The 27,586-nt window shown below is 38.6% G+C and overlaps 2 protein-coding genes and 1 pseudogene across 2 annotated transcripts in view; 2 read left to right on the top strand and 1 right to left on the bottom strand.

Moving 5' to 3' along the window:
* Positions 1-3,948: 3,948 nt before the first annotated feature.
* On the bottom strand, positions 3,949-13,916 carry LOC113449569 (vomeronasal type-2 receptor 26-like; annotated as a pseudogene).
* Positions 13,917-18,915: 4,999 nt separating this feature from the next.
* Positions 18,916-20,067, top strand: LOC148124241 (general transcription factor II-I repeat domain-containing protein 2B-like). Its single transcript, XM_087917241.1, has one exon. The coding sequence runs from the start codon at positions 18,916-18,918 to the stop codon at positions 20,065-20,067; it is 1,152 nt and encodes a 383-aa protein (XP_087773367.1).
* A 14-nt stretch (positions 20,068-20,081) lies between these two features.
* The window catches only part of LOC113443540 (serine protease 27-like), a 34,653-nt gene continuing 27,148 nt past the window's right edge, over positions 20,082-27,586 (top strand). The window contains exons 1-3 of the mRNA XM_087917240.1: positions 20,082-20,257; positions 20,360-20,443; positions 27,467-27,521. Of these exons, the coding sequence (XP_087773366.1) occupies positions 20,082-20,257; positions 20,360-20,443; positions 27,467-27,521 (315 nt within the window). The remainder of the gene's footprint in view (positions 20,258-20,359; positions 20,444-27,466; positions 27,522-27,586) is intronic.

The following is a 27,586-nucleotide window of genomic DNA, read 5'->3' as shown; positions in this document are numbered from 1 at the left end:
AATCTCTCTTTACTTTTAGTTATACACTGTGATGCTCCACTATCAACTACCCATATATCATGGTTTACATTTGTAGTATTTGATATTGCTAAACTAACATTCTTATGAGCTCTCTGTATATTATTCTGTTTCTTACCCTTCTTACATTATCTAGCTATATGTCCTTTAGCCCCACAAGAAAAACATTTCCTAACAATATAGGCAGTTGAAGACAGAATACAGGTTGTCTTTCTCTCAGTTGAATTCTATCTTGCCTTCTTCTTGATTCTTCTAACAGTCTTCCAGTTATGCCAGTCAATGTAAGTTCATCTCTGTTTAAAACTTCCAATGAAGATACATAATCATCATAAGTTTCATCCAAAGAAGAAAGAATAATGTAAACCTGTTGCAACTCAGAAAAAAACAGTTCTTTTTTTTGTAGCTCCTGAAAAGTCCTTTTCATAAACTCCAAATGAGCTAACATATTGCCACCTTTTATAAGACAAGCTTGGAACAGTTTAGGTGTAAGGTGTATGTGTGCACCTACACTATATCGAACATAAATCTTCTTTAGAATGTCCCAACATCTAGCAGCAGATTCTTGATCATGAATATGGACTAGTTGTGGATCACTCAGGGTCAGTCCAATTATACTAAGAATCTTTTCATTATCTTGGTTAAATTCAGCTATTTTCTTTTTATCTTCATCAATCAATGGATCCAAAGTTGTTAAACATCCAGTGGATTATTCAGTACAGTCCATAATCCTTCTTTACGCAGAAATAGGCTGCACTTCATAGACCAGGAAACATAGTTTGTTCCATCCAACTGGGTTATCAGGAATAAACTGGTTGACTGTTCTTGTGCCATTGTAACATTGTAAATATGAAACTGTATATTCACACTGATTCTCAATATCTCACTGGGCCCATAACCAATGTTAGGATAATGTGCAGAATAACCCTTGTATGAAAAGGATATGCACACAGAAAATGGTTTATGAGAACAGTTATGAAGAAATATACAGCCATACAGAGTTGAACAAGTTGTATTAATGTTGACTTGAAGAAATAGCACAGTCCAATAAACAGTCCACGTCATACACATTTTTAACAGTCCAGAAATATCCATTTATAAAGTCTTCTTACATCTAGTTATAAAATCTTCTTACCAATTCCATGTCTTTTACAGCAGACAAATATCAAACCATAATACAACAAATAACCTTTGATATCAACAGAATATCAAAATAAACAGGGTGAGTCAGTATTGGTTCTTAGTCAGTCAGCATCATTATCAAAAGAGCTTATCAGTGAAAAAGAGAAAGAGAATTAAACCATGATTTATAGCTCCCTCTTATGACAAGTTGTAGCATAATGGAACCGACATTCCATTACAGGCACAACCACCTGACAGGAACTGGTGTGTGTGTGGGGGGGTTGCCACTCCTCTACAGAGTGGCTCAGCACAGCTCAATGAAACAAAACAGCTGATGAAGAACGGCTATTGGGTTTCTTTTTTATTATTTTTAAGCCAGTCAGAGCTTTGTCTTGGTTTTACTGTGTGTTTGCACAATAGATGAATATGAGGGGGGAGTAATTGGATATGTGGGATGGAATGTGGTGGGCGTGATTAGTGTCAGCAGGTTAGCTGCGTTTAGCATTGCAGGTTGGAAGCAAGTGGGATTAATTGGGAGGAAGGATGTTAGTTAATAGAAAGGGGTGGGAATGGGTAATAAAAAGTGCTGAGAGGCAGATGTTCTCAGCGCTGGCTTAATTCGGATTCACCAATTGTTGCTGGGTTGGAAGAAACGGATTATAATATATACATTCTTTCTCAACAAACTGTGAGTAAAGTAGTTTATTGTTGAAGATTCTACAAGTTCCAACGAAACTAACACTGATCCTTAAGCAATCAGTTCTGAGTAGTTTTCATCCCATACTTACTTTTTCCTTTAAAGTATGGATCCATGAATTGAAAAAACAAAATCTGGTTTAGAAATGACCATAATTTTCTTGTAAGGATTTTTTTTTTTGTAGATTAAGAAATTATCAATCCCCGCTCCAGTTTTCAAATCTGTGAAAAATACTCATAACCAGGGGTTGGGACTCTACCAGTTCTGTCTGGCTCAGCTGTCCAGGCAGCAAGCTGATGATGATTTACAGGCACACACGCAGCATGCAGGAAAGCACATCATAAATCACTGAACCTCATAAATCACCAAACCAGTAGTTAACCCTGTCGGATCCCACCCCTGCTCATAACTGAGAAATGAGAATGTAGGCCATCTGGATGGAGATTGGTGATTCAAGCCTAAAATTCATGAGACATGTGGGTGTTGGTGTTAAATTTGCTTTACTTACAAATGCTTTTCATACAAAATGTTCTTCAATCTTTGGTTAGTTATTTGTGATGGAATGTGCACTTGGAGAAGGACTGGGGCAGGAGTTCAGCAGCAGCACAGTTTGCTAGGGAGAATTCAATACATTACAGAAGGAAGCCCAATTAAGAGACCATACATTCCAAAGCAGGATGGAAAAGGAAGGAACAAGGTTCAGGGTAGTCACACCCTATAATCTATCCATTAGTTTATAAAGTTATAGTTTTAGTCTGGCAAGATTCTGTCTATTAGGTGTAAGCATTTAAATAATTGCACTAAATTGGATTTCACTGTGTTATCTTTGGGCTTGAGCTTGATATTACCAGATTCTGATGATCCAATAGAATTGAGCAAATTAGAGAACAATGTCAAATTGAACAAGTCTTGGGAACTTGGGTGTTAACCTCTGGAAAGAGTGCTTTGGTGATCACAAGAACTTTATCTGTGTCTCTACTTGACTCACTCCTCCCATCAGGAAAGGGCTTTGCTGGGGATTGCTCCTTAATTACTGGAAAAAGTGAGAACAAGGATCATCAGTTGATACTAGCTTTAAAAAATGTTTCAGCATAGTCTATAGAGCCTTTGCAGAAAGTCTTCCTCCAGAACTTTGAGAAAAATATCAAAGATATTGAAAAGGCTACCACTGATTACATCATACTTGAACTTATTTTGATTATCAGGGCAACTACCATAATCAATTGAATGAGACAGTAAATGACCAGGAACGACACAATTCAGATATGTTTCTGGAGGTTGGTGTGCTTGGAGAAAGCATTGAGCTAAGTTTCTAGCTTAAAACTGAACTTTGATTCACTTGCATGGGAGCATCTGTCTATGTGTCCCATGTTTTGTTTTATCATGTTCCATGCTAAAATTATAGACTAGCAAAAGGCATGTCAAATGTTGAGATGAACCCCCATCTAGAACTTTGGGACAGTATGAGAAATTGGTGGGATAGTGAGTACCTAGACATAAACCTTCATGGAGAAATGTGTTAGTATTTGTGCAGTTTCTATTATAATCCAGTCATGAAGACCCCTGAGCAATTTCCACAATTAATAAAGCAATCAGGTTAGCAAGGTAATGAAGCATAAAAAGCATGGCCAAAATAACACTTATTCTATCAGTTTCCAAAATAGCAATAGGACATAGAATTATATATAGCTTCACAGTGCTTTATGGCCCTCTCTAAGCAGTTTTGCAGTGTCAGCATATTGCCCCCAACAATCTGGGTCCTCAATTTTCCAGCTTCAGAAGGGTGAAAAGCTGAATCAACCTTGAGCCCGGTGAGATTTCAACTGCAAAATTGCAGCCAGCTGGCAGTCAGCAGAAGTAGCCTGCAGTACTGCATTCTAACCACTATCCCACTGTGGCTCTGATATAATGATATAATAGCAGTTCTGATTCAGAATTTAAAGGCCAGACATCACATTACATGCATTTCACAGACAAAGCTCAGAAGAATAGAAATGCATAGTTGTGGCTGAATATCTTGAATAGTAGTCAGATTGACCCCATGATGGACACTCTGGGTCATCAGGATAATGCTGAAAAATAAAGATAGATTCAAATTGGATTTGACCATTAAATTATCTTCTGGCCAAATATTGTTTTGTGTTAAGATGTGGGTTCAAGATTATGATGTAGCACTTGGGGAGAAATATGCAACCCAAAAGACCTGCAGTGGAAGCTAAGATAGAGAAGATCTCCACAACCACCATATATTTCCCTTTTGTGCTGAGATAGGCTGGGATGAAGGACACCCAAATGCTGCAAAACACAAGCATGCTGAAAGTGATTAGCTTGGCTTCATTGAAAGTATCTGGCAATTTCCTTGCAAAGAAAGCCACAATGAAACTAACAGTGGCCAGCAATCCCAAGTAGCTCAGGACAATATAGAACATGTTATCTAAACCTTCATTACACTGTACAATAATTTCATCAAATTGTGAATGCATGTCCAATTCTGGGAAGGGAGGAGATATGACCAACCACACCACACAGATAACAATTTGAATGAAGGAGCCAAGGATAATGGCTGATCTCTCCAGACCTTTTCCTAGCCACTTCCTCATTGTGTTCCCTGGCTTGGTGGCCAGAAATGCTAGAACAACCATGATTGTTTTGGCCAAGATACAAGAAACTGAGATGGAGAAAATGGTACTAAAGATTGTTTGCCTGAGAAGGCAAGTCACTTTCCCAGGCCAACCAATGAACAAAAACAAGCAGAGAAAGCAAAGGAGAAGAGAAGAAAGAAGGACACACGTGATGTCTCTATTATTGGCTTTGACAAGGGGGGGTGTTCCAGTGAAGAAAGAAAGTCAATGCCACCAAAATAAGGGTTGTAGAAAAGAAAATAATTAAGGAGGTCAGAATGATTCCTAAGGGTTCATTAAATGATAAGTAGCTGAACATTTTGGGAAGGCACCGGTCTCTTGCTGCATTTGAATATTGATCTTCTGGGCATCTCTCACATTGATCTGCATCTGAAACACAAAAAGAATGTCTTGTCATTTCCAAACATAAGGAAAATTAACAGAGGGAACATAAAGAAATCATATTTGGTGAGTCCATTCACATAATCCTTTCCACTTACAGGTACTCCTCAATTTGCAATCACACACAAAAATCACCATACAAAAATCATCATAACAACAGGATCCCCAATTATAACTTCAAAAAAGGCAACTATGACCTTAAAGACAATGATCTCTCATCCCTTGACTGGCAATTTCTATTCACTGGATGCAATACTGTTGAAGACCATTACAACATATTTTTACTTGAAGTCAAAAGAGTCATCAAACTATATGTACCAATAACAACTCCCAAAACCAGGAAAAACAGAATACCCATAACAATAAGGAAGCTTCATATCCAAAAAGAAATCACTTTGGTGGAAAAACAAATTTGGTTACCTTGCCAACTTCAAAAGTTGATACAAAAATTTATGCCACCAGATAAAGACTGAATGCACCAATTATCACATTAAATAAGAGGAAAGCCTTCTATGCAGCAATTACACCTGCACTTGCTACAATTTTGTAAACAACAAACTAAAAGACTAAAGGACCATCCCACCCCTGAAAGGACCTAATGGTAAAGACTTCAATGACGACACCATTAAAGCCAACATCTTTAACACATTCTTTGGCTCAGTATTTGTAAACAGCAATGGATCATGCCCATTATTTCCTAGTTGAACCACAGACAACTACAATGATCTAATACACATCAATTTTACAGAAGACAATGTTGAAAAACACTACGTAATCTAAAATCATCTCTATGGATGGAATATGTGCCTACTTCTTAAAAAAGCTATCCACTGCTATAGCTGAACCTCTAAGCATAATCTTTGAAAAATCTTTCAGGACCAGCCCCTTGCCAAACCTATGGTCAAAAGCCACGGTCATCCCCATCTTCAAAAAGGGAGGCCCCAGCCTAGTTGAAAATTACAGACCGATCTCTTTATGCTGCGTCACCTGTCAAATCATGGAATCAATTGTTAACCAATCCATTATCTTTCACTTGGAGACAAACAACCTACTCTCTAATAAACAATTTGGTTTCAGAAAATAACTATCCTGTAATCTGCAACTCTTACACTGCAAAACATATGGACTACACAACTCAATCAGGGCAAAGCAATAGACGCAATTTACATAGACTTCTGTAAAGCTTTTGATTCAGTGGTACATGACAAACTACTCCTAAAACTAAAATCTTATGGTATCTCTCAACACCTACATAATTGGGCAGAAGTATTCCTGTCAAACAGACAACAAATGGTCAAAATTGGGAGCGTCCTATCAAATTCTGTACCTGTCAACAGTGGTGTCCTCCAAGGCAGTGATCTAGGACCAACTCTCTTCATACTCTACATAAATGACCTCTATGATCATATTAAGAGCAATTGTGTTCTCTTTGCTGATGATGTAAAGCCATTCAACACGACAGACAGTATTGCTACCCTTCAAAAAGACCTCGACTATGTATCAGAATGGTCAAACAAATGGCAACTTCATATCTACTAATAAATGCTCTGTCTTACATATTGGCAAAAAAAATCAGAACATAAAATACAAGCTGAATAGCCAAGACCTTATTGATGATCCAAGCTCTGTCAAGGACCTTGGAGTACTCATCTCTAATGATCTAAATGCTAGAGCCCAGTGTAACTACATAGCCAAAAAGGCATTAAGAGTTGTTAACCCAATCCTACGTAGCTTTTTCTCTGGTAATATCACACTACTAACTAGACTAGAGCATACAAAACATTTGCTAGACCAATACTTGAATACAGCTCATCAGTCCGGAACCCACATTATGTATTTGATATTAGCACAGTTGAGAAAGTCCAGAAATATTTCACAAGAAGAGTTCTCCACTCCTCTACTTGTTGAAGAATACTTTATGCCACCAGACTTGAAATTCTAGACCTAGTCAACCTAGAACTATGTTGCCTTCAGTCTGATCAAAGTATAGTACATAAAATTATATATTGTAATGTCCTACCAGCTTCAACCATAACAATACAAGAGCACACAATAGATACAAACTCAAGGTAAAACGCACCAAACTTGATTGCAGGAAATACGACTTCAGCAACAGAGTGTCAACGTCTGGAATACTCTACTTGACTCTGTGCTTTCTTCCCCAAACCCCAAAAACTTTAACCTTAGACTGTCTACTATTCGCCTCACCCCTTAATAAGAGGTCTGTGGGAGGTGTGCATAACTGCACCAATGTGTCTACCATTCCTGTCCTATTGTTTCTTTTTTTCTTATTCGTATCCATTTCATGTATTCATTACTATGTTTATACTTATACCTGTTATCTTATAATTGCTTGACAAAATAAAATAAAATAAATAAATAAAACAATTCGGACCAGTATTTCCATTGCTAAACAAAGTGATTTTTAAATCAATCATGCCCGATCCATTTTTACTAAGGTTGTTATGAAAATCAATGCACAAGGTTGTTAAACAAATCTGGTTACCCCCTTTGGTTTTGCTTATCAAAAGCCAGCAAGGAAGGTCTCAAACAGTGATTACACAACCCAAGAAATCTGCAATAACTGTAAAGACACGTAGTTGCCATGTGCCCATATTTTGATCAGATGAACTTGGGTATACTGGAACCACCTTAAATGTGAGACCCAGTCCAAAATGGACCCAAGTCCATTTTTTCAGTAGTTTTTTTTTTTTACTTTGAATGATTGCTAAACGAATTGTTGTTAAATCAAAGGTTATTTGTATAAAATAAAGCTTTCTTAACTCTAAACATTTTTTTTTTGTCTTATCCAATGTACACATTTTACTTTCCATGCTACTTGAAGGCCATTTTGTACTTTCTTTTCTCTGAAATCCACTGCATCTCTCAGCATAGTGAAGGATAATATAAAAATGCATGCAAGTATTTAAATTATCTCCTTTTAAAAGTAAAAAAAGCTACTTTACCATTCTTAGCCCTATTCCAGAGTAGCTGAGAATAAATCTATTCTTCTACATACAATAACATATTTGGAAAAAATGGAAAATGTTTAAGTTTGAAAGCTTTGAATTTCCACCTATATCATTTATTTTTAACTTGCCGGTTTGGACTGAAATTCTTCCTTCAGGACATTTTCTGCAATTGTAGCAACAGACATGTTTCTCCTCAACAACCCTGCTGTAGCCCCAGGGGCAGTTCTCCACACATCTGGCATGGGGAGGGTCCTAGAAATAAGGGTCAGGAAGATTTATGAGTAGAATTCACCAAACATTTCTTCAAACATCTCACTTTGGGAGGGGGAGTTAGAAAGGGGACTGGTTGTAAATTCAAGGGAGTGCAAAACCTTTTGAGGGTGAAATGTCACAAGAATCTCTTGGTTGTGGAGAGTGTTCCATATTCCCAGCATAGTCAAAATGTATTCACCTTGAAATGACTATTTAAAAAACTGATTAATATATGGACAAATTGGTATTTCAATGTTTCCCTATTCAGTGATAATGAATTTTTATACCAACTGCAGATAGAGACCTCATAATATTTAGATTTGAATTTAAAAACCTCAAATGCCTAAATATTTAAATGAGGATCATACAAAGCATGTATTTAAGGTAGAGTTATTGCTTATTCATCATAGAAAAATAAGATTCAAAATAAAAGGGAAAATTGCAAGATGGACAGAAACATTTATGCAACTCAGTAGAGGAAAAAATATTTTTCAATGTCCCACCTGTTGAAACTTGTGATTCCATACAATGGCACTTTTATTGAGGGTGAACTTTTTCCCATCAGGAGCTTTGGAGTCAATCCTTCCAACACGGACTCTCTGGAAGGATTGATTCTGAAAGACGACCAAACTGAAGATGTAGTATCCTGGATCAAAATCACCCTTCTCATCAAAAAAGATTTCATCTCTTGCACTGTTATTAAAATGGGTGTTTCTTAAAAAGTAGTGAAGCTGGGTTGAAAGGAGAGATAAAGCAAGATCAAACCAGCCCTATCTCAATCTTCTTCCAAATTTGGCAACATTTACAATTCCAATAGAGTTTCTGTAGTGAGGCTTATCAGAGTTGTAACTGAAATCCATTCTGCCTAGATTCAGATATCACTTTAACCCATATACTGCAGCCCTTTTGACATTTTTTATACTTACCTGGAATATTTTAATAGACAAATTAACATTCTTTGTATCAGAAAGAAGTCTCAAACCATTACTTCCTTTTCCAACTATTGCATAAATAAACAATAGGAAGAAAGAGGGCATCCCACATAAATATAGGAAGGTATCTCTATAGGTATTCCTCTATGGGTAAGAAAAGGAAGCACAGGGATATAGCTCTCTTCTTCCTGAATCACGGCCTTGCTGAATTTCTTTCAACCTCAGTCCATAAGTTTCTTCAATAAATATTACTTAAATATTTGGATATATCAAAAACGTAATTTAGCCTTTCTAACCCTTCTTATCCCATATGTTTGGACTGATATAATTGTATTCAGAGTGAGGAGTCCTTGAAACTCTCTGAGCTTGCTTGTTTTCTTGCAAAGCTAACTAAAGCCCTTCAAAATATCCTAAGTAAACAAAAAGACTCAGCAACCCTAGAAGAAGAAATAGAAGTAATCTACAACATACAATGTAAGAACTTTAACAACCACTATTTAAGACATACAGGCAGAAGACTGGCAGAATGCATCCATGAACACCAACTGGCAGTCAGAAGACATGATGAAAATTATTTAATTTCACAACATATAGACAGATTTAACCATAGTTTCAACTGGGAAAATGTGAAAATCCTAGATCAGGTCAAATCCCAAAATGCCAAGGAATTTCTAGAAGCCTGGCATTCTGACAAATCAGCCATCAATGACACATAAACATTAACCACATCTATAGACTAAGCAAAGGGATGGTCAACCAGCCCCAAAGAGGAAAAGATTGCACTACCTCTCTACCAGTAATCAGCACTAAGGTACATTAACTCCAAGGTCATTTTGTATTATTTTTAAGCGATTATTATTATTACTATTTTTATTTTTATTATTATTTTTACTATTTTTACTATTATTTTGTAAGCAATTGACAAATCAAATAAATAAAAAAAAAAATTTCATGCCAACAATCAAGAGAGCAATACCCCAATCAAAGAAAACTGCCAAAAGGCCATCAGTAAACAGCCCAACCAAAGAATCTCTAAGACCAACCCCACCCACACAGACAGGCAAGATACCAGAATATAAACTGATAGCAAACAACCCTCTTTTCTAGTACTCATGGCATTACCTAGTTAGGCTAATGGAACATTTGCAAGAAAACAAGCAAACTCAAAGAACATCAAGGACCCTTGTTTCAACCCTGAGCTACAAGTATTCTACTTTATTAATATCCTGAGTGTTATAATAAAATGAGATTCCCCCAACTGGGAGGGGAATTCTTGTAATGAAAGCCCAATCCAGTTAAGATTATCTCCTGGTGATTTCAGAACCACATAGGTTTCTTTTCAACAGGGAAGAAATGGCTTCTTACTTCCTTATCTCAGGATTTATTTTTTACATTTCTGGTCTTATGAAGAGAATGTGGTCTTGGTTTGTGTTCTGTCTTTGATTTATATTCTAGGTTGAAACCTGATTGATTTATGAACCAAGATAAAACTGATCAGGTGCTTATTTAGCTAAGAATAGGTAATTTAAAAGTGGGGAATTTTCACTCTTAGAAAATGAATTTAAAATTAAATTGCATATCACCTTCATTAATCAATCACTGCAGATTCCTATGATAACTACTAAAACACATGCTGAAGCAGAATATTGTACCGTGGTTCTTCAAAATTTGTAAATGCATCTGAATTTTCAATATTTTTGCAAAAATGTGATATAAAACATGAACTGTTCTCTATACAAGTTCCAAATTTCAATAAAGCGAACCAAATGAAACAAAAATGTTAAATTGTTATACATGTTCTTTAATTTAGTGGGAAAAAAATGATCCAGACTTAATATTTGTACATGTAAAAACAACACATGAACCTCTAGATCAGGAGTGTCAAATTCATGTCATCACATGATGTATTGGGACTTTTTTCCCCTTCGCTAAATCCAGGGATGGGCATGGGTTGTTCATGAGGCATCCGGCCCATGGGCTGGGAATTTGACAGCCCTGCTCTAGATTATCTGTTCATTTGATAGGAAAGTGCTTTTATTAATGGGATGAGAATCAGTTGTGAGTATGAGTAGATCCTGCTTAATGGAAAGAACTGAATTCTGGATATTCACTACAACCAGATATAAGGAAGTGTCTCATTGCTGAAACAATGTGGTGAAATTGACTGCTGAAGGAGAGGACTCCCAATTTGGGGAGGAAATGACTCAGGCCCTTAGGCCCATATCTTCCATTTTCCAAGGGAAAGCAGACAATCTAGCAAGATTCTTGTAATATGGGTGATCAAAAATAAATATCGACTTTGGTTAGTTTGCGAGTGGTTCTGATGGCTCATGCCTAACAAATAAAGGACATTTCTAAAGCACAGTATTCAGTGAGAAAAATGTTCCAAGAAAACGCAACTCTAGGAGCTGGTTTGAATTGGAAGACAACTCTGACTCTGTGAAACGACTGAGTTCCATTAGTAACAGAATTGCAGACAAGTAATTCTTAACAGTTAATTAGTTTTTTCAGAGAGACTTGGTTTTTCCTTATCTAGTTTTAGGACTCCTGTGAATCATATTCGAGATCACATTTTTGTAGACATATTGAAAATTTGTAAGGATTCACAAACATTTAAGAAAAAAAATGTAAGGATTCACAAACATTTAAGAATTTAAACTAAAATATCTTTTACACATAAGAATAATTTCTAAATAATAATTTTATTATGACTAAAATATATTCATAGATATGTTTGTGTAAATAATCCCAAAGTGAGAATAGCTGGGTAGCAGATGAATATGAATTGTTTATTAGAAAGAGATTGGGAGAGCTCCCATATTGAAAATTGACATAATATATTTAGATTTCAGCAAAGCATTCAACAAAGTAGACCACAACCTACTTCTTAGTAAGCTAGAAAAAGGTGGAATAGATAGCACCACCACTAGATGGACTTGCAATTGGCTGGCAAACCATACTCAACGAGTAGTCCTTAATGTGTCTAAGTCTACATGGAGGGAAATAAGCAGTGGGGTGCCACAAGGTTCTGTCTTAGGACTCTTCAATATCTTCATTAATGACTTAGATGAGGGAATAGAAGGGGAACTTATCAAATGTGCAGATGATACTAAGCTGGCAGGAATAACTAACACCTAAGAAGATAGGCTCAAGATCCAGTTGGATCTCGACAGACTAGAACACTGGGCTGTATCTAACAAAACGAAATTCAATGTAGAGAAAAGTAAAGTCCTACACTTAGACAAGAAAAACCAAAAGTACACATATAGACTGGGTGAAACCAGGCTCAATAGCAGTAGCTGTGAGAGGGATCTTGGAGTCTTAGTGAACAACCAGCTAAATATGAGCCAGAAGTGTGCAGCAGCCACCAAAAAAGCTAATGCAATCCTAAATTGTATTAACAGAGGGATACAATCAAGATCAAGTGAGGTACTAATACTGCTGTATAAAGCCTTAATAAGACCACACCTAAAGTACTGCATCTAGTTTTGTTCACCACATCATAAAAAGGATGTTGAGACCCTAGAAAAAGTACAGAGAAGAGCAACCAGGATGGTTAGGGGACTGGAAGCTAAAACATATGATGAATGATTGCAGGGCATGGCTAGTCTAGTAAAGAGAAGGACCAGGGGAGACATGATAGAGGTCTTTCAATATTTGAGGGGTTGCCACAGGGAGGAAGGGGTCAAGCTATTTTATAAAGTGCCTGTAGGCCAGACAAGGAATAATGGATGGAAACTGAACAAGGAGAGATTTAACCTGGAAATAAGGAGAAACTTTCTGACAGTGAGAACAATCAACCAGTGGAACAGCTTGCCCTGGGAAATTGTGGGAGTGCGATCACTTGAGACTTTCAAGAAGAGATTGGACTGCCATTTGTCAGAAATGGTGCAGGGTCTCCCGCTTGGGTGGAGTGTTGGATTAGATGACCTACAAGGTCTCTTCCAACTCTGATTATCTGGTTTGAATTGGGGGACAACTCTTCAACATGACTGAGAGCATGATGAACTGAATTGCCAAGACATAATAACTAACGGTTTCATTTATTACCGCAGATGAACAAATCTAAAAATTTTATATTCCTCATTCCTTTCCTATTCACTTCCTTATATAAATATATCTGAGAAGAGTGATGACATACTTCCCATGGCTGAAAATTTGAAATTTTTGCTAATTTATTCCTATTCCTCAGGGAATTTGTTTTTTCTCTGCTTGAATGCATAGTTTGCAGAGCATGTGCTACAGAACTAACTCCATTGTAGATATTGTAGTTCTCTCCAGATATAGTCATTTCAAACAGAGAGTCAGGGGCTCTCGCTAGTTCTTCCTTCCCAGTGCAGTGTTTTGCTTTTTTGGGATATGGAGGGAATGAACAGGAAAATACAGACTCCCAGAACCAATCAATGTAAAATGAGGAGTGTAAATAAGAGTTTATATTCCCAAGAAATTCCTGGAAATGTGGCACCGTGTTTGTGTGGAGTGAGAAGTACAAAGGACCATTGAAAGTTTGGGTTGGAAAACTCCTGATTGCAATTGTCATAACAGTGAAGTCCCACTGAGAGGTCACAATTCACACTCTGTGATATACTGAGTTTTTATTGGACTTTTCAGATAAATACAGAGCACATTGTAAAGCCTCCATAGATTGGACAGTCCCAGAGGCAAGGAACACACTGATTTTCTTCATTAAGATAGTGTCTTTTATATAAGATATATGTGCAGAAAGGACGTGCATATTTAAGGCTCGATCTCTCAAAAGTCGGATTGACTTCATCCAAGCAATGCAAATATCATTCTGGAAGAGCTTTGGCTTGATATTTTGAAGAAAGTCTTCCCCACTCTCATCATCTGATGCTATGAGGCCAATCCAGTTCCATCCAAAATGTTTCAGCAAATGAAACATGAGTCAAATGATCCATAACTGATCTGTTTGAGAAAAAGATGCATAGAAAATTAAATGAAGAATCCTTTCGTCATCCCAAAGAATATAGACATAAGGGTTGAATTAGAAAATCCCTTCAAGATTTTCATTAAAATGGCATTAAAATGGCACATTGAAATATTGAACTTTAAAACAAACATGTATATTTATACTAGGATTACATAAATTTGATTAACGTAAAACATATTATTATTATTATTGCTATTTGTATCAAAATGAATTATACCCAAAGGCCACACTATTTATGTATTGATATTGATGAATATTTAAAACTAAAAATCCAATACAACTTTAAAAAAATTCCAGAGATCTTCTTTGAATACTTTTGCTAAAGAAACTGATCTGTGAAAAATGGCCATACCTATGGAAAGTTATAGTTATTCAATTTAATTACAGAACCTTCAAAGTTACCATGAAAATTGACACGGAAGAAGGAAATCGTAAGTTTCACAATAGTGGATTTGGAAAGCTAAAAATTGGGAAACATGGAAGACCTCATTGCCCATCTTTTCTCATCACTGGACACCTTAATTGATCTTGAGCATCGGTCTTTGCTAAAGAAGCTGTGAAGAATGCTCATATCTGTGGAACCTTATAGGTATTCAAAATGTGGGCCATCTGGATAGAGTTTGGGATGGGAAGGTCACCAATGATGGGCAAAAAGTCTGTTTTGCTCCTTTGGACACAATTGAAGTTGATAGCACTCCCTCTATTCTGAAAAAGAAGATCTAAGACATGCTTACTGGCCTCCCCGACATTGAAACTGTTCTCCTAGATATCCAGGACTAGTGTGGTGTTAAGGAACTGCTTGATGTTCTTGTTATCTCATAAATGGTAAAATACATAGAAAGAGCATGCTGGAAGATTTAGGGAATCAGGCTGAAAAAAAAGTGCACAAGGACACATAATTATAACAAGAACTGCATCTAGTTGTAAACCATATAGGCAATTTCAGCAATTTGCCTAGAGAAGAATAATTTTAGATTTCAGTAAAAGTTCTTTTTTATCTTAATATTTTTGGAAGTCCTTCCTGAGAGACACAATGATGCTCCACTTGTTCTAAAGTCACCTCCTGACAGAGATTATATTTGTCTTATTAACCAATATAAATTAACTGATACAAACTCAAGGTAAAGCACTCCAAACTTGATTGCAGAAAATACAACTTCAGCAACAGGTCAAGGCCTGGAATGCCCTACCTGGCTCTGTTGTTACAAGCCCTCACAGCTTCAACCTCAAACTATCTATTGTGGACCTCACCCCATTTTATGTTCATATTTATACTTATTATCTTGTTCAAGTTTGACAAACAAATACATAAAGACTAGGAACACCAACCTATTAACTTAATCAGTCAACCATGGCTGGATATACTGTATGTTAATCTTGGGAAGTACTGTAAGTTATGTGATCATCATGTATGTAAGATAAACTTTTAGTTCACATTTTGCTGACATTTTCAAGTTCCTTGCTTCAATCACTGTTGCAGAAAGGTTTTCTTTAGACTACTGTTTGAATGTTACCACCTATCTTGTTTCTTCAACAACTGCTGCAAAGAGTTATATGCAACCACACACTTCAATCAACAGGTGTTAAAATTTAAAATGAAAATAAATCTTCACACAGTTCTTTCAAATCTACTAATATTGATCTTTTTTTTCATCCACAAGCATCAGGAAATAAACAATTTGGTGAGGAAGCTAAAAACTGCCCTTTTCCACCTTAAGGGAACCTTCTGGAATTGTAGTCCCTTTGAAATTCTTCTCTTATAGCATTTCTAGAGACATTTATACTTTTATAGTATAGACATTTATACTTTCATTCATGCTTTGAAAGCCTTCTATATTAGCTATAGTGGTAACTTGCTACTTAACTGCTTGAAACTCATCAGATTTGTACTCACTGCATTTTGATGGAAAACTTTTGTTCCGGTACTCATTGTTTGTTTGGTACTTATGCACAAGCTAGAAGTTCTGGGTATTGAGCTGCCTTGTGACTCACTACATTATCCCTTATGGGAAAAAATCAGTACTCATTGTTTTTAGTACTCATTGCACCTCCTGGAATGAATTAATGATGAGCACCTAGGTACCACTGAATATGGAAAAAGGTTAGTAGCTTAATTACCCCATTTTGCATGAATTCTATGGAACTTCCATTCTTTAAGTAAAGAGAAGAACAGTCTTGGAGTTGTCCCCCCACCCCCCAAAAAATCAGTTTTCTGGAGGTTTATGTTAAAATGCCTTTTCAGATTTCAAAAAGGAAGAAGGCACTTAACAGATAATCAGAGTTGGAAGGGACCTTGTAGGTCATCTAGTCCAACCCCCTGCCCAAGCAGGAGACCCTACACCATTTCAGACAAATGGCAGTCCAATCTCTTCTTGAAAGTCTCAACTGATGGTGCTCCCACAACTTCCAAGGGCAAGCTGTTCCACTGGTTGATTGTTCTCACTGTCAGAAAGTTTCTCCTTATTTCCAGGTTAAATCTCTCCTTGTTCAGTTTCCATCCATTATTCTTTGTCTGGCCTACAGGCGCTTTAGAAAATAGCTTGACCCCTTCCTCCTTGTGGCAACCCCTCAAATATTGGAAGACCTCTATCATGTCTCCCCTGGTCCTTCTTTTTACTAGACTAGCCATGCCCTGCAACCATTCATCATATGTTTTAGCTTCCAGTCCCCTAACCATCCTGGTTGCTCTTCTCTGTACTTTTTCTAGAGTCTCAACATCCGTTTTATGATGTGGTGAACAAAACTGGATGCAGTACTTTAGGTGTGGTCTTATTAAGGCTTTATACAGCGGTATTAGTACCTCACTTGATCTTGATTGTATCCCTCTGTTAATGCAATTTAGGATTGCATTAGTTTTTTTGGTGGCTGCTGCACACTGCTGGGTCATATTTAGCATATTTGTCCACTAAGACTCCAAGATCCCTCTCACAGTTACTTTCCAGATGTAGAAACTTCTGGCTGTTTTTTGAAAGTCTGTATCCGTTCATGAATATTTATAAAGAAAAAAAGTCCCCCAAGTATCATTTCAGATTTGGATTTGTGAAATTTTCCAGGAATGTTGGAGGGCTGGATACAGATGGATTTCAAACTCTCATGGACACTCTCAGGAAGGAAGAAGAAGAGCAGAATAATTTTAAAAGAGAGGAATATTGGACCAACATCCCATCTTTTCAAGTACATGCTCAACAAAATACAGTCATCTCCTTTGCAAGGAACTATTGTCTTGACTAGACTAAATTGAAAAGCTATAAGATTTTTTTTTACAGCAAAAATAAAAAGTTGGATGGTAAAATTTCCCAATAAGAACTCTTTATCTGACTCTGCTAACCACTGAGATCTCAGTGCCACAAGGCAAAGGCGCCACCTTGGCACTCTTTCAAAGCATGCCACATCAGACCTTTTCTTTTCACCCATCAGTTCTCATGCAGTTTTGATATACTGCCAAACAAACAGAACTGGAACACACACAGTCTGATAATTAGAAGGTGAGTAATAACCTTCTCCAAGTTCTCTATTCCCTAGTAAAAGGTAAATGAGTCCCTGCGGATTTTAGTCTGCTGTGTTGTCTGTGGGGCAGGAGTGGGCAAACTATGGCCTGCAGGCCACATCTGGCCCATTGGTCTGTCCAATCTGGCCCGCCCCTGAAAAAAAATCGCTGGGCGTGGCGTATTGCCCTGCGCCGCATGGCCCCCAAAGCTGCAAAACAGTGCGGAGCGCTCTTGGGGTAGGAAAGAAAAGCAGAACTTTGCAAAAGCCTTGGCTGGGAGTTCGAAATCACCTTCGAGTGCAACCTCTCCAAAGGTGAGTCCCCACTGATCCCCCCCTTTTTTTCCAGGGCTTCCAGGCTTAAACTTTGCAAAGGCAAAGTTTGCAGGCGGGAGTGTCTTCCCACTGAGGAGCGGGAAGGGTTCCGCCTGGCGGGCGGGTAGGCTGCTTGGAGGAGGTGACCCAGTGGTGCTGCAGGTTTCCCCTCTGCCACATGGCTTGGGGCCAGGCACGAGCGCCCACAAGGAAAAAGGAAGCCGCAAGTTGCTGGGAAGTTGCTCGGGTGCTGGGAGCAGGCTTTTAAAGTGCCACCCGAGCAGGACCGCTGAGCCGGGAAATGGGGCACCAAGGCAGGGCAGGGCTCCACCAGCAGCGGCCTAGCTTTAGGTGGGCTTGGAGGCCCCTGAGCGCGGTTTGCTGTTTGTCCTCTCCTGGGACTCGTGATTGGAAAGCGTGTAAAGTAGTAGCAGGAGCAGTTGCGGTGTTACTTTGCTTCTGGAAGCTGCTCTTTTGGAAGAGTGCTTCGGTGATCGGATCTTGCCAGCTCGGGAACAATTCCAAATTTTCGCTAACCTCGGTAACGAAATAAAATCACTGAGTCAGTTCAAGCCTTGCAAACTGAGACTTAACTGGTGGGCAAAAAGCTCCTTTCCTTGCCTTCTCTCTTCCCCCTCGAGCAGAGGAAATGGTGTTGGAGAATTGCTTGCTGTAATTTGAAATTGAAACTTCAATTACCCTCCCCACCCAACTAATTTTCAGTAAGTGCCACTGACTTCAGCATTTGGTTGTAAGAGCTTGATTTGATCAAAGCTAAGTATTAGGGCTTTTTGTTTTCAAGTTCAAAGAGATGGTGGTTTGGAAGACCAAAATTTTGAACGTTTTATTTAAAAGTCTTTTTTCTCCAATGTAGATTTGGAATGGAAATCATTTATGTAGGCTCAGCAGAAAGTGAGGAATTCAATCAAGTTTTAGATTCAGTATTAGTAGGCCACGAAGCGCCTCTTTCCGGAGCGCCTCGCCTCGCTTCGCACCTGCCTCTCCTCCTTCTCCTCACTGGTTCGTTCTCTCTCGTTCCCCAAGCGGCACCCCTTGCACGAAGGTTACCTGGGAACCTGGGATTGGATCTGTAGTATAGTGGGGGTTAATATTCTTTAGGAGAGGTTTCACCCACTAAGCTCCCCCAAAAATGTCGGCTCACATTAAAAAAAGGAAAGTTGATTCTGAATGCCGTGTTTTCAACAAGACATGGACTGCTAAATATTTATTTACGGAAGTCAAAGGCAAAGCCGTTTGCTTAGTTTGTGGTACAGTTGTCACTGTGTTGAAAGATTATAATCTGAATCGTCACTATGTGACCAAACATGAGGATATATATAGGAACTTGTTTGACCAAGAGCGAGCAAAGGAGTTGGAGATTTTGCTATCCAAGCTGCAAACTCAACGAACACTTTTTACAAAACTTAGCAAATCCAGAGATACAGCTACCAAAGCAAGTTATGTCATATCTCATAAAATAGCTAAACGAAGTAAACCGTTTTCTGATGGAGAGTTTATTAAAGAGTGTTTGGTGGACTCTGCTGAGCTAATATGTCCAGAGAAAAAGGGTGCATTTGAGAACATCCCTCTGTCCCGGTGTACTGTGACAAGAAGAGTTGAGGACATTGCAGGAAATTTGGAGTTGCAGCTGAAGAACAGAGCGGTTACATTTTCCTTTTTTACCCTGGCTCTGGATGAGAGCTGCGATGTACGAGACACTGCCCAGCTACTCATCTTCTTACGTGGGGTCACTGCAGACTTCAAAATAACAGAGGAACTGGCAGCCATGCAGTCAATGAAAGGGACAACAACAGGGAGTGATTTCCTAATGGAGGTAAATGCATGTTTAGACAAGTTGGGACTGAAATGGGACAAACTTGTAGGTGTGACAACAGATGGTTGTCCAAATCTGACGGGGAGAAATGTTGGACTTTTGAAGAGAATGCAGGATAAAGTTACCAAAATTAACCCTGAGCAGAAATTGACATTTTTGCATTGTATTATACATCAGGAAATGTTGTGTAGGTCAGTATTAAAACATGTTGTTGATGCTGTAACTAAAACCGTTAACCTCATCAGAGCAAGAGCACTGAATCACAGACAGTTTGTTGCACTATTGGAGGAAAATGAGTCTGAACATCGTGACATCAGCTACCACACAAATGTCAGGTGGCTGAGCCTGGGAAAAGTCCTGAAAGTTTTCTGGGACCTGAGAGAGGAGGGCAGTTCTGTGGGAACAAGGGAAATGACATCCCTCAGCTTTCAGATGCAGATTGGCTGGCAGACCTTAGTTTTGCTGTAGACGTGACTTCTTGGATGAATGACCTGAATGTCAAAGTGCAATGCAAGGGCCTTTTTGTGCATGAAATGTACATCACAGTGAAGGCTTTCATGAGAAAGTTGCAGCTTCTCTCAAGCCAAATGGGCAACAATATTCTTACTCACATGCCAACACTGAAGGAAGCCAAACCATCAGCTGATCACCTCCACAGGTACTCATCCATGTTAGAAGCACTGCATGCTGAGTTTTCAAGGTGATTTCAAGACTTCAAAACACTTGAGAGTGAAATAGACATGGTTTCTTCTCCCTTCAGCTGCAATGTGGATAATGCACCCAGTGATGTTCAGATGGAACTCATTGACTTGCAGTCTGACACACTTCTGGCAGCGCACTTTAGGTCTGTCCCACTGCTTGAGTTTTACTCATCACTCAAAGAGGGGAACTTTCCACACATGAGGAGACATGCTCTGAAAATTCTAGTCCTCTTTGGATCTACCTACATATGTGAACAGACATTCTCAGTGATGAAGTTCAACAAATCCAGACACAGATCCTCTATCACTGATGACCACCTCTTAGCTGTCCTTCGCATAGCCACCTCAGATATTCCGCCAGATTTCAGTGCACTTGTTCAAGCCCAAGACAGACTGGATTTCTCCCACTGAACAGGTAAATGATTCTTATATATAATTTGCTGCATTTTATAATGGGCCCTTTATAATGGCCTTTTATAAAATTTGTTCAGCCCTCGAATGCAGATCTGATTTTCCATGTGGCCCCTGACAGAAATTAATTGCTCACCCCTGCTGTAGGGAGTAGTGCTCATCTCCACTTCAAAGTCATAATGTCACAGAGCTCTGTTAAACATATTCCCTAGTGATTTAGAGAAATTTTGCTTGTGTGTCTATGAAGATTCTCAGTCATCCAGGTCATGGATGTCCCAGAAGTGCTTTTTCAAGAGGCAACTGAACTTTCTTGTTTTTCTTTGAAGATATTTCACTTCTTCACAAGAAGCTTCTTAAGCTCTGATTGGATGGTGGCAAATGAAAGGATTTATACCCCTTGCAGACAGCTAGTCATTTGCATTCTTTTAGGGAGTCCTTGGGGCCACTTGGAGCTTTATCTGTGGCCTCAGATTTACCTGAGTATTGCAAATGGGTGTGGAGCCTACTTGGCTGCAGGATGTTTTCTGCCTTTTGTCTCTTTACTGTTGAAGATAGGCACAGGCTGTTGGGGATGAGCCTATATTGTCTGCATCTCAAATTGGTGCAAGTATTTCAAATGACTCTCTAAATGAAGGCAAATGACCAGCTATCTGCAAAGAATATAAAACCTACCATCCTGTGAGAGCTGAAGAAGCTTCTTGGATGAGAAATCCTTTAATTCAGGGTAGAGTTGGGGGCAGTTGGATGGAGCTGAGCATTTACTGGCTGGATGCCCTTCCTCATCCCATATGGAGTTCTCAGCAAATATTTTTTTTTCTTTGCACCATAGGAGAGAAACATCTAGGAGAGTTCAAAAGGATTGAACTCTCAACTTTCCAAGTGGGAGGTGAATGCATTTATGTAAGTATCAAAATGATCCCACAAATAAGTTATTTCCATATGCCCACAAACTGGGGAAATTATAGATTAACAAGTAAAGCAGAGTGGGACTAAAATCTGAGAAGAGAGGCAAGAGCCATATTTAAAGGACTCCAGAATAACTGGAACTCTAAGTTTGAGGGAAATCATACAACTCAAGTCATCCAAATACTATTTTTTTTCACTCAGTATTACATTCAAATAATGGGGAATATAGCCAGATATTGATAGATCCTCCAGAACCTATGTTTCTTGAAACAAAACAATACCAAAGGAAAGGATGGATACCATAAATGCAACATCTAATACCTTTGCTTTGTAACCTGTGACATTCCAAGAGAGGTGAGAGATTCACCCTTATGAAGGCTAGAAGTAATAAGGGTGCTATCTAAAGGTACTATCAGTGAATTAACTGGACATAAACATAAATTGGACATCAACATTAGAATGTGTGCATTAAAAATGAGCGCTACACTTTCTAATATCAGGCAGAAGGTCAAATGTTTCTTCTTGTGTTGCCTGTTGTAACATTATCTGGTATTGAGTAGTTTCCAGTTGAATGGTTTCAGAACACTTTGCAGTAATAGCCATATTTGAATTTTGGAGAGAAAGACTATGAGTGTTCAATCAGAGCAGTGGTAGGATTCAATTTTTTTAAAATACTGGTTCTGTAGTTGTGGCTAGGTGGGCGTATCTAGATAGTCATATGACTGGATGGGTGTGGATATATGGTGGGTTTTTTTTTATTTTTGCAGCCCCCTCCATGCCCCATTTTTGCCTAGTGGGCCTCAGGGAAGCCTCCTGGTGAGGTAAGTACAACAACGAGGGGAGGATCAGTTGTGCCACGCGATTTGGATTATCTAGAAAGCAAAAAATATGATATTTTCCTGCTTTCTAGATAATCCAAATTGCACAGCACAGCTGATTGTCGGAAATACCAGTTCATCCAACCCAGTTTTTTTTTACTACTGGTTCGACAAATGATAGCATTTTTTACTACTGGTTCGCTTAAACCGAGCTGAACCAGTAGAATACCACCACTGAATCAGAGTAATAAAAGGACATCATGATGAAATGGTCTGATTCAGAGAGCATTGTTAAGATTCTGTCTCTGGTATTGACAATTTTTCCTTCTCAATAGTTAATGAGGCTTGGCACTCTATAGAAAGCTCCCCATCTGCTCCATAACAGCAGGGACAAATATAATTTGGAGGGTGGTTTCCAATGATTGTATTGTCTGACAAAGGAGGAGAGTTTGATGATACAGGGTCAATAAATAACATGGCTTTAGCAGTGGTGACCCTTAACTTTTTCTGAAGGTTTTTCAGTTTATGTATTATATTATTTTGTTCATTCATGGCAGGAAACCAAAGCCACTGATAAGGTCAGTTTGATCTGAAAGTAATATGTCTTTATTTAATGTGACTGGCTGACTTCAAGGATCTTATTTTTTCAAGATCAGGTGTGGGGGAGAGGAATGCTTGCTCAGATCTGGTAAAGCTTACGAACAATTAGGTATATAAGTGAGACTAAGCTGAATGAAGAATAAACTTCCACTTTGCCAAAGATCCAGGGGGAGAGGGTGAATTTGAAATGATGTTAAATACAATCTCATCCTAAATAGCATTAATATGAAAGTAAAATATAACAAAATCTATTTTTGTTTTAAATAATTGGAAGCTCTTCAACAAGTAAATCTCTGAAGAAGTTGTTCTAGGGAGTTTACAATTACTTTCCTAGAATGCCGGTGTCCAATATTGAGGGTGTTCAAGGAGATACAAAGCATAACGCATTGTGTTTGAACTGAATACTTTAACTTGCAGGGAATTTCCTCTTTTGTGCCTAAAGAGGTTTCATTATGTACAGAGTCGCCACTCTTTGTCTTGTCAGAGAGTAAGGATTAATTAATGAAACCCTTTGACTGTTGTACAATTTTCTCATTTTGTTTACTTTAATAAGATAGGGAAAAAATTTAATCCAGAGTCTTCTAGAGTTCTTTCCTGACTGATAGTGAAAAATTTAACCATTGTTGTTTTTTGGGGTGTGTTTGAAAGCCCCATTCAGGTGCTTCAATGGATAAAATTTGTGAGAAATGGATAAGATTTGTTTAGTTACAAATGCTTTTCATATAAAATGTTCTCCCATCATTGCTAAATTATCTGTGATGGAATATTCATCCAGAGAAGGAGTTGGGGGGAGGGGGGTAATTCCAGCAAAAACACTGCACTTTCCCAAGGAGGAGGCAGTATATTCCAGAGTGAAGCCCAAATTAAAAGACTACACAGTCCCAAACTCTATGAGGAGGCAGGAAAAGATTCAGAAGCATCAAATCCTAGAATCCTTCAGGGTATACCTATTAGATATGAAGGTTATAGCTTTAGTGTGGCAAGATTCTGTCTATTGGGTTCAGGCAAATAAAGAATTGGACTTGACTGGATTTTGTCCTCTTTTGGCTGCAGCCTGACATTATTTGATGACTCAACAGAATTTATAAACCTTGGCCAAAGGAACATTTTTTTCTCTCTACCACCCAAAGTGCTACAATAGGAATTGCCTCACAAATCAAGATTCTGACCCTGCATCACACAGGCAAAGATGAGAAACAGGGAAAGAGTTTAATTGCAGGGTTATGGTTGAGCATCTTGAATAGTTAAATTGACCACATAGAAACCATGGGTCACTGGGAAAATGCTGAAAAATAGACAGAGATTCCAATTGGGTTTGACCATTAAATCATCTTCTGGTCAGATGTTGTTTTGTATTCAGATTAGGTTTCAAGATTATGATGTAGCACTTTGGGAGAAAAATGCAACTCAAAAGACCTACAGCAGAAGCCAAGTTGGAGAAGATCTCCACAGCTATCATGTATTTCCCCCTGGTGCTCAGATAGACTGGAATGAAGGACAACTAAATGCTGCAAAACACAAGCATGCTGAAGGAGATCAGCTTGGCTTCATTTTCTTGCAAAGAAAGCTACAATGAAACTGATGGTGGCTTGAAGTCCTAGGTAGCCCGAGATAATGTAGAACATGATATCTGAACCTTCATTACGTTGCACAATAATTTCATCAAATTGTGAATGTATGTCCAATTCTGGGAAGGGAGGAAATATGACCAACCATACCACACATATAACAACTTGAATGAAGGAGCCAAAGACAATGGCTGACCCTGCCAATCTTTTTCCTAGCCACTTCCTCATTGTGTTTCCTGGCTTGGTGGCCAGAAAGGCTAGAACTACTGTGATAGTTTTGGCCAAGACACAGGAAACTGAGATGGAGACAATGGTACTAAAATTGTTTGCCTAATAAGGCAAGTCACTTTCCCCAGCCAACCAATGAACAAAAAGGAGCAGAGAAAGCAAAGGAGGAGAGAGGAGAGAAGGATGCATGTGATGTTCCTAATGTTGGCTTTGACAATGGGGGTGTCCCAGCACAGAAAAAAAGTCAATGGCACCAACATGAGCATTGCTGAAAAGAAAATAATCAAGGAGTTCAGGATGATTCCTAAAGGTTCATTAAATGATAAGTAGCTGAACATTTTGGGAAGGCAGTGGTCTCTTGCTGCATTGGAATATTGATCTTCTGGACATCTCACACATTGATCTGCATCTGAAACACAAAAAGAATAAACTGTCATTTTCAAATAGAAAGATACACAGAACATAGACCACCTAGTGTAACAAAGATAAATAACATTAATATAAAGAGACAACATAGAGCCGTGATGGCAAACCTATGGCACACATGACACAGGTGGCACACAGAGGGCATGTGAGCCCCAGCCAAACATATCTGTACTGCACATGAGCATGCCTCCCAGCTGATTTTTGGTCCATTTGAAGGTGCTTTTACCCTCCCAGAGGCTTGAGGGAAGCCTCGAGCCCTGAGAGGCTGCGAAATGGGCCTTCCGGAAATACCAGAAGTGCTGAAATGGCCCATTTTCAGCCCCCTGAAGCTCCAGAGACTTCTCTTGAGTCTCTGGGAAGGCAAAAACGGCCTCCTCTGGGCTCCAGAGGCCCTCCAGAGGCTGAACACAGGCACTTCCAGTATTTCATGAAGGCCTGTTTTCAGCCTCCAGAGGCTGCAGAGGCTTCCCTTGAGCCTCCAGGAGGGTGAAAATGGCCTCAAATGGGCCAAATGAGCTGGGAGGTGCGCGTATGCACAGTTCAGATAAGGGGTGGGAGCGGGGTGTTGCACCCACATGCACGGGGGGAGGGAGCATTGCATTGTGGGTGCCAGCGCATGCACGCTAAAAGCTAAAAGCACACCACAAGAAAAAGGTTCTGACATAGAGAAAGCACATTTGGTATGACTAGTCAAATAAACATTTCCAGTTACAAATAATCCTTGACTTAACAAGCACAGTTTGAACCAGAATTTCTATTACTAAGCAAGGGAGTAGTAAAATCTGTCATATCCAATGTTACAACTTTTCCCCCATGGTTGTTAAATGAATCAGTTGGTATTTAAGATAATCTGGCTTCCCCCATTGACTTTACTTGTCAGAAGCTGGTTGGGAAGGTCACAGATGACAATCATATGATCTGGGACCCTCATAACTTCATGCCAGTTTCAAAATGTACAAATTTGATCATGTGACCATGGGGATGCTGTGATGGTCATAACTGTGAGGACTGGTCATAATTCATTTCTTTCCATTTGTTTCCATGTAATTTTGAACAGTTACTAAACAAACAAATCTGTATACAATTTGTAGAAATACAAAAATTTCTCTTTATTTTCAAGTTAAATCTCTCTCTTTATAGGAATCTATAGTCAATTGTATCCTGCTGCTTAGAGCAGAAACAAAGCACTTTCCATTTTCTTAACAAGGAAAATATGTTTTTTGCATCCTATATTTGTAGAATTTTTTTATACAAATGACTTTGTGAGAACACATACATAAGTAACAAATTATTTCCCCCCCAAAAAAGTAACTCCATTTTGTCACTTTTGTTTCTTTATTCATAGTTCCACATCCAGAACCATGCTAGATTTTAGTTATAGATATTACAGTTATACCAAAAGCAAGTAAAGATCAGGGGTGGGATTCTACCAATTCACACCTATTCACTAGAACTGGTTGTTAACATTATAAGCAGTTCAGAGAACCAGTTGTTAGAAGAAATTACTGACCTAATCCTGTAAGGAAGGCAGGAAGGAAACATTCAGCTGTTGCTTACAGAAACTGCCTCTCTGTTAACCCTTATTACATTCTTGGCAGGACTAGACTTCCTGTCTCAGGAACTTCTCTGGAGCTTTCCCCCCCACCCCCTTTGCTGGTACTTTGCTTGTGTGGAATGAACATTCAAAGTTCCAATGGCACTGAAAAAAGTGACTTATGACCATTTTTCACACTTACGACTGTTGCAACATCCCCACAGTCATGAGAGGCCAGGTGAGGAGATGCATGCCTCGATGTGAGTGATATTCAGTTGGCCACGCCCAGCCAATAACATGACCACCAAGCCATGCCCACCAACTTAGCCATGCCCACAGAACCAGTTGTTTAAAAATTTGAATCCCACCCCTGGTAAAGATCATACTCAATGTGCTTCATTAACTGATGTTGGTACAGCAGTATTAGGGAACAGATTACAGCAACTGATATTATTTGTTATCAAGTACAATCAAACAGGGTTTACAAAAACTAGGCAAGATAGGCTAGATCTAAAGACCTGAAAAAATTAATTTTATCATTAAATGTTTAAAAAGCCTTTGACAAAATAGATAAATAATGCATGGCTACTGTACTACACAGATGTGGATTTCCTTTAATATTCATAGATGGCATAAAATTAATAGCATTTTTCTCCCAATTTTTGTACTTTTTAGACAAGAATGTCTAAATGTTTTCATCCTTGCTTTTAATACCTGTGTGGAACCTTTGGTTTGTGCTATTAGACAACATAGGGGGTATGAGTAAATCCAAATTGTGGAAGCCCATCTTTAAAA

This window comes from Pseudonaja textilis, chromosome Z (genome assembly GCF_049901715.1).
Source record: "Pseudonaja textilis isolate UNSWEBS1 chromosome Z, rPseTex1.2, whole genome shotgun sequence".
Lineage (NCBI taxonomy): Eukaryota > Metazoa > Chordata > Lepidosauria > Squamata > Elapidae > Pseudonaja > Pseudonaja textilis.
This window is presented reverse-complemented; position numbering and strand designations above follow the sequence as displayed.

Bases quoted from the DNA above. Each gene is read 5' to 3' on its own strand.
- LOC148124241 (XM_087917241.1), top strand. From the start codon at position 18,916: ATGTCGGCTCACATTAAAAAAAGGAAAGTTGATTCTGAATGCCGTGTT.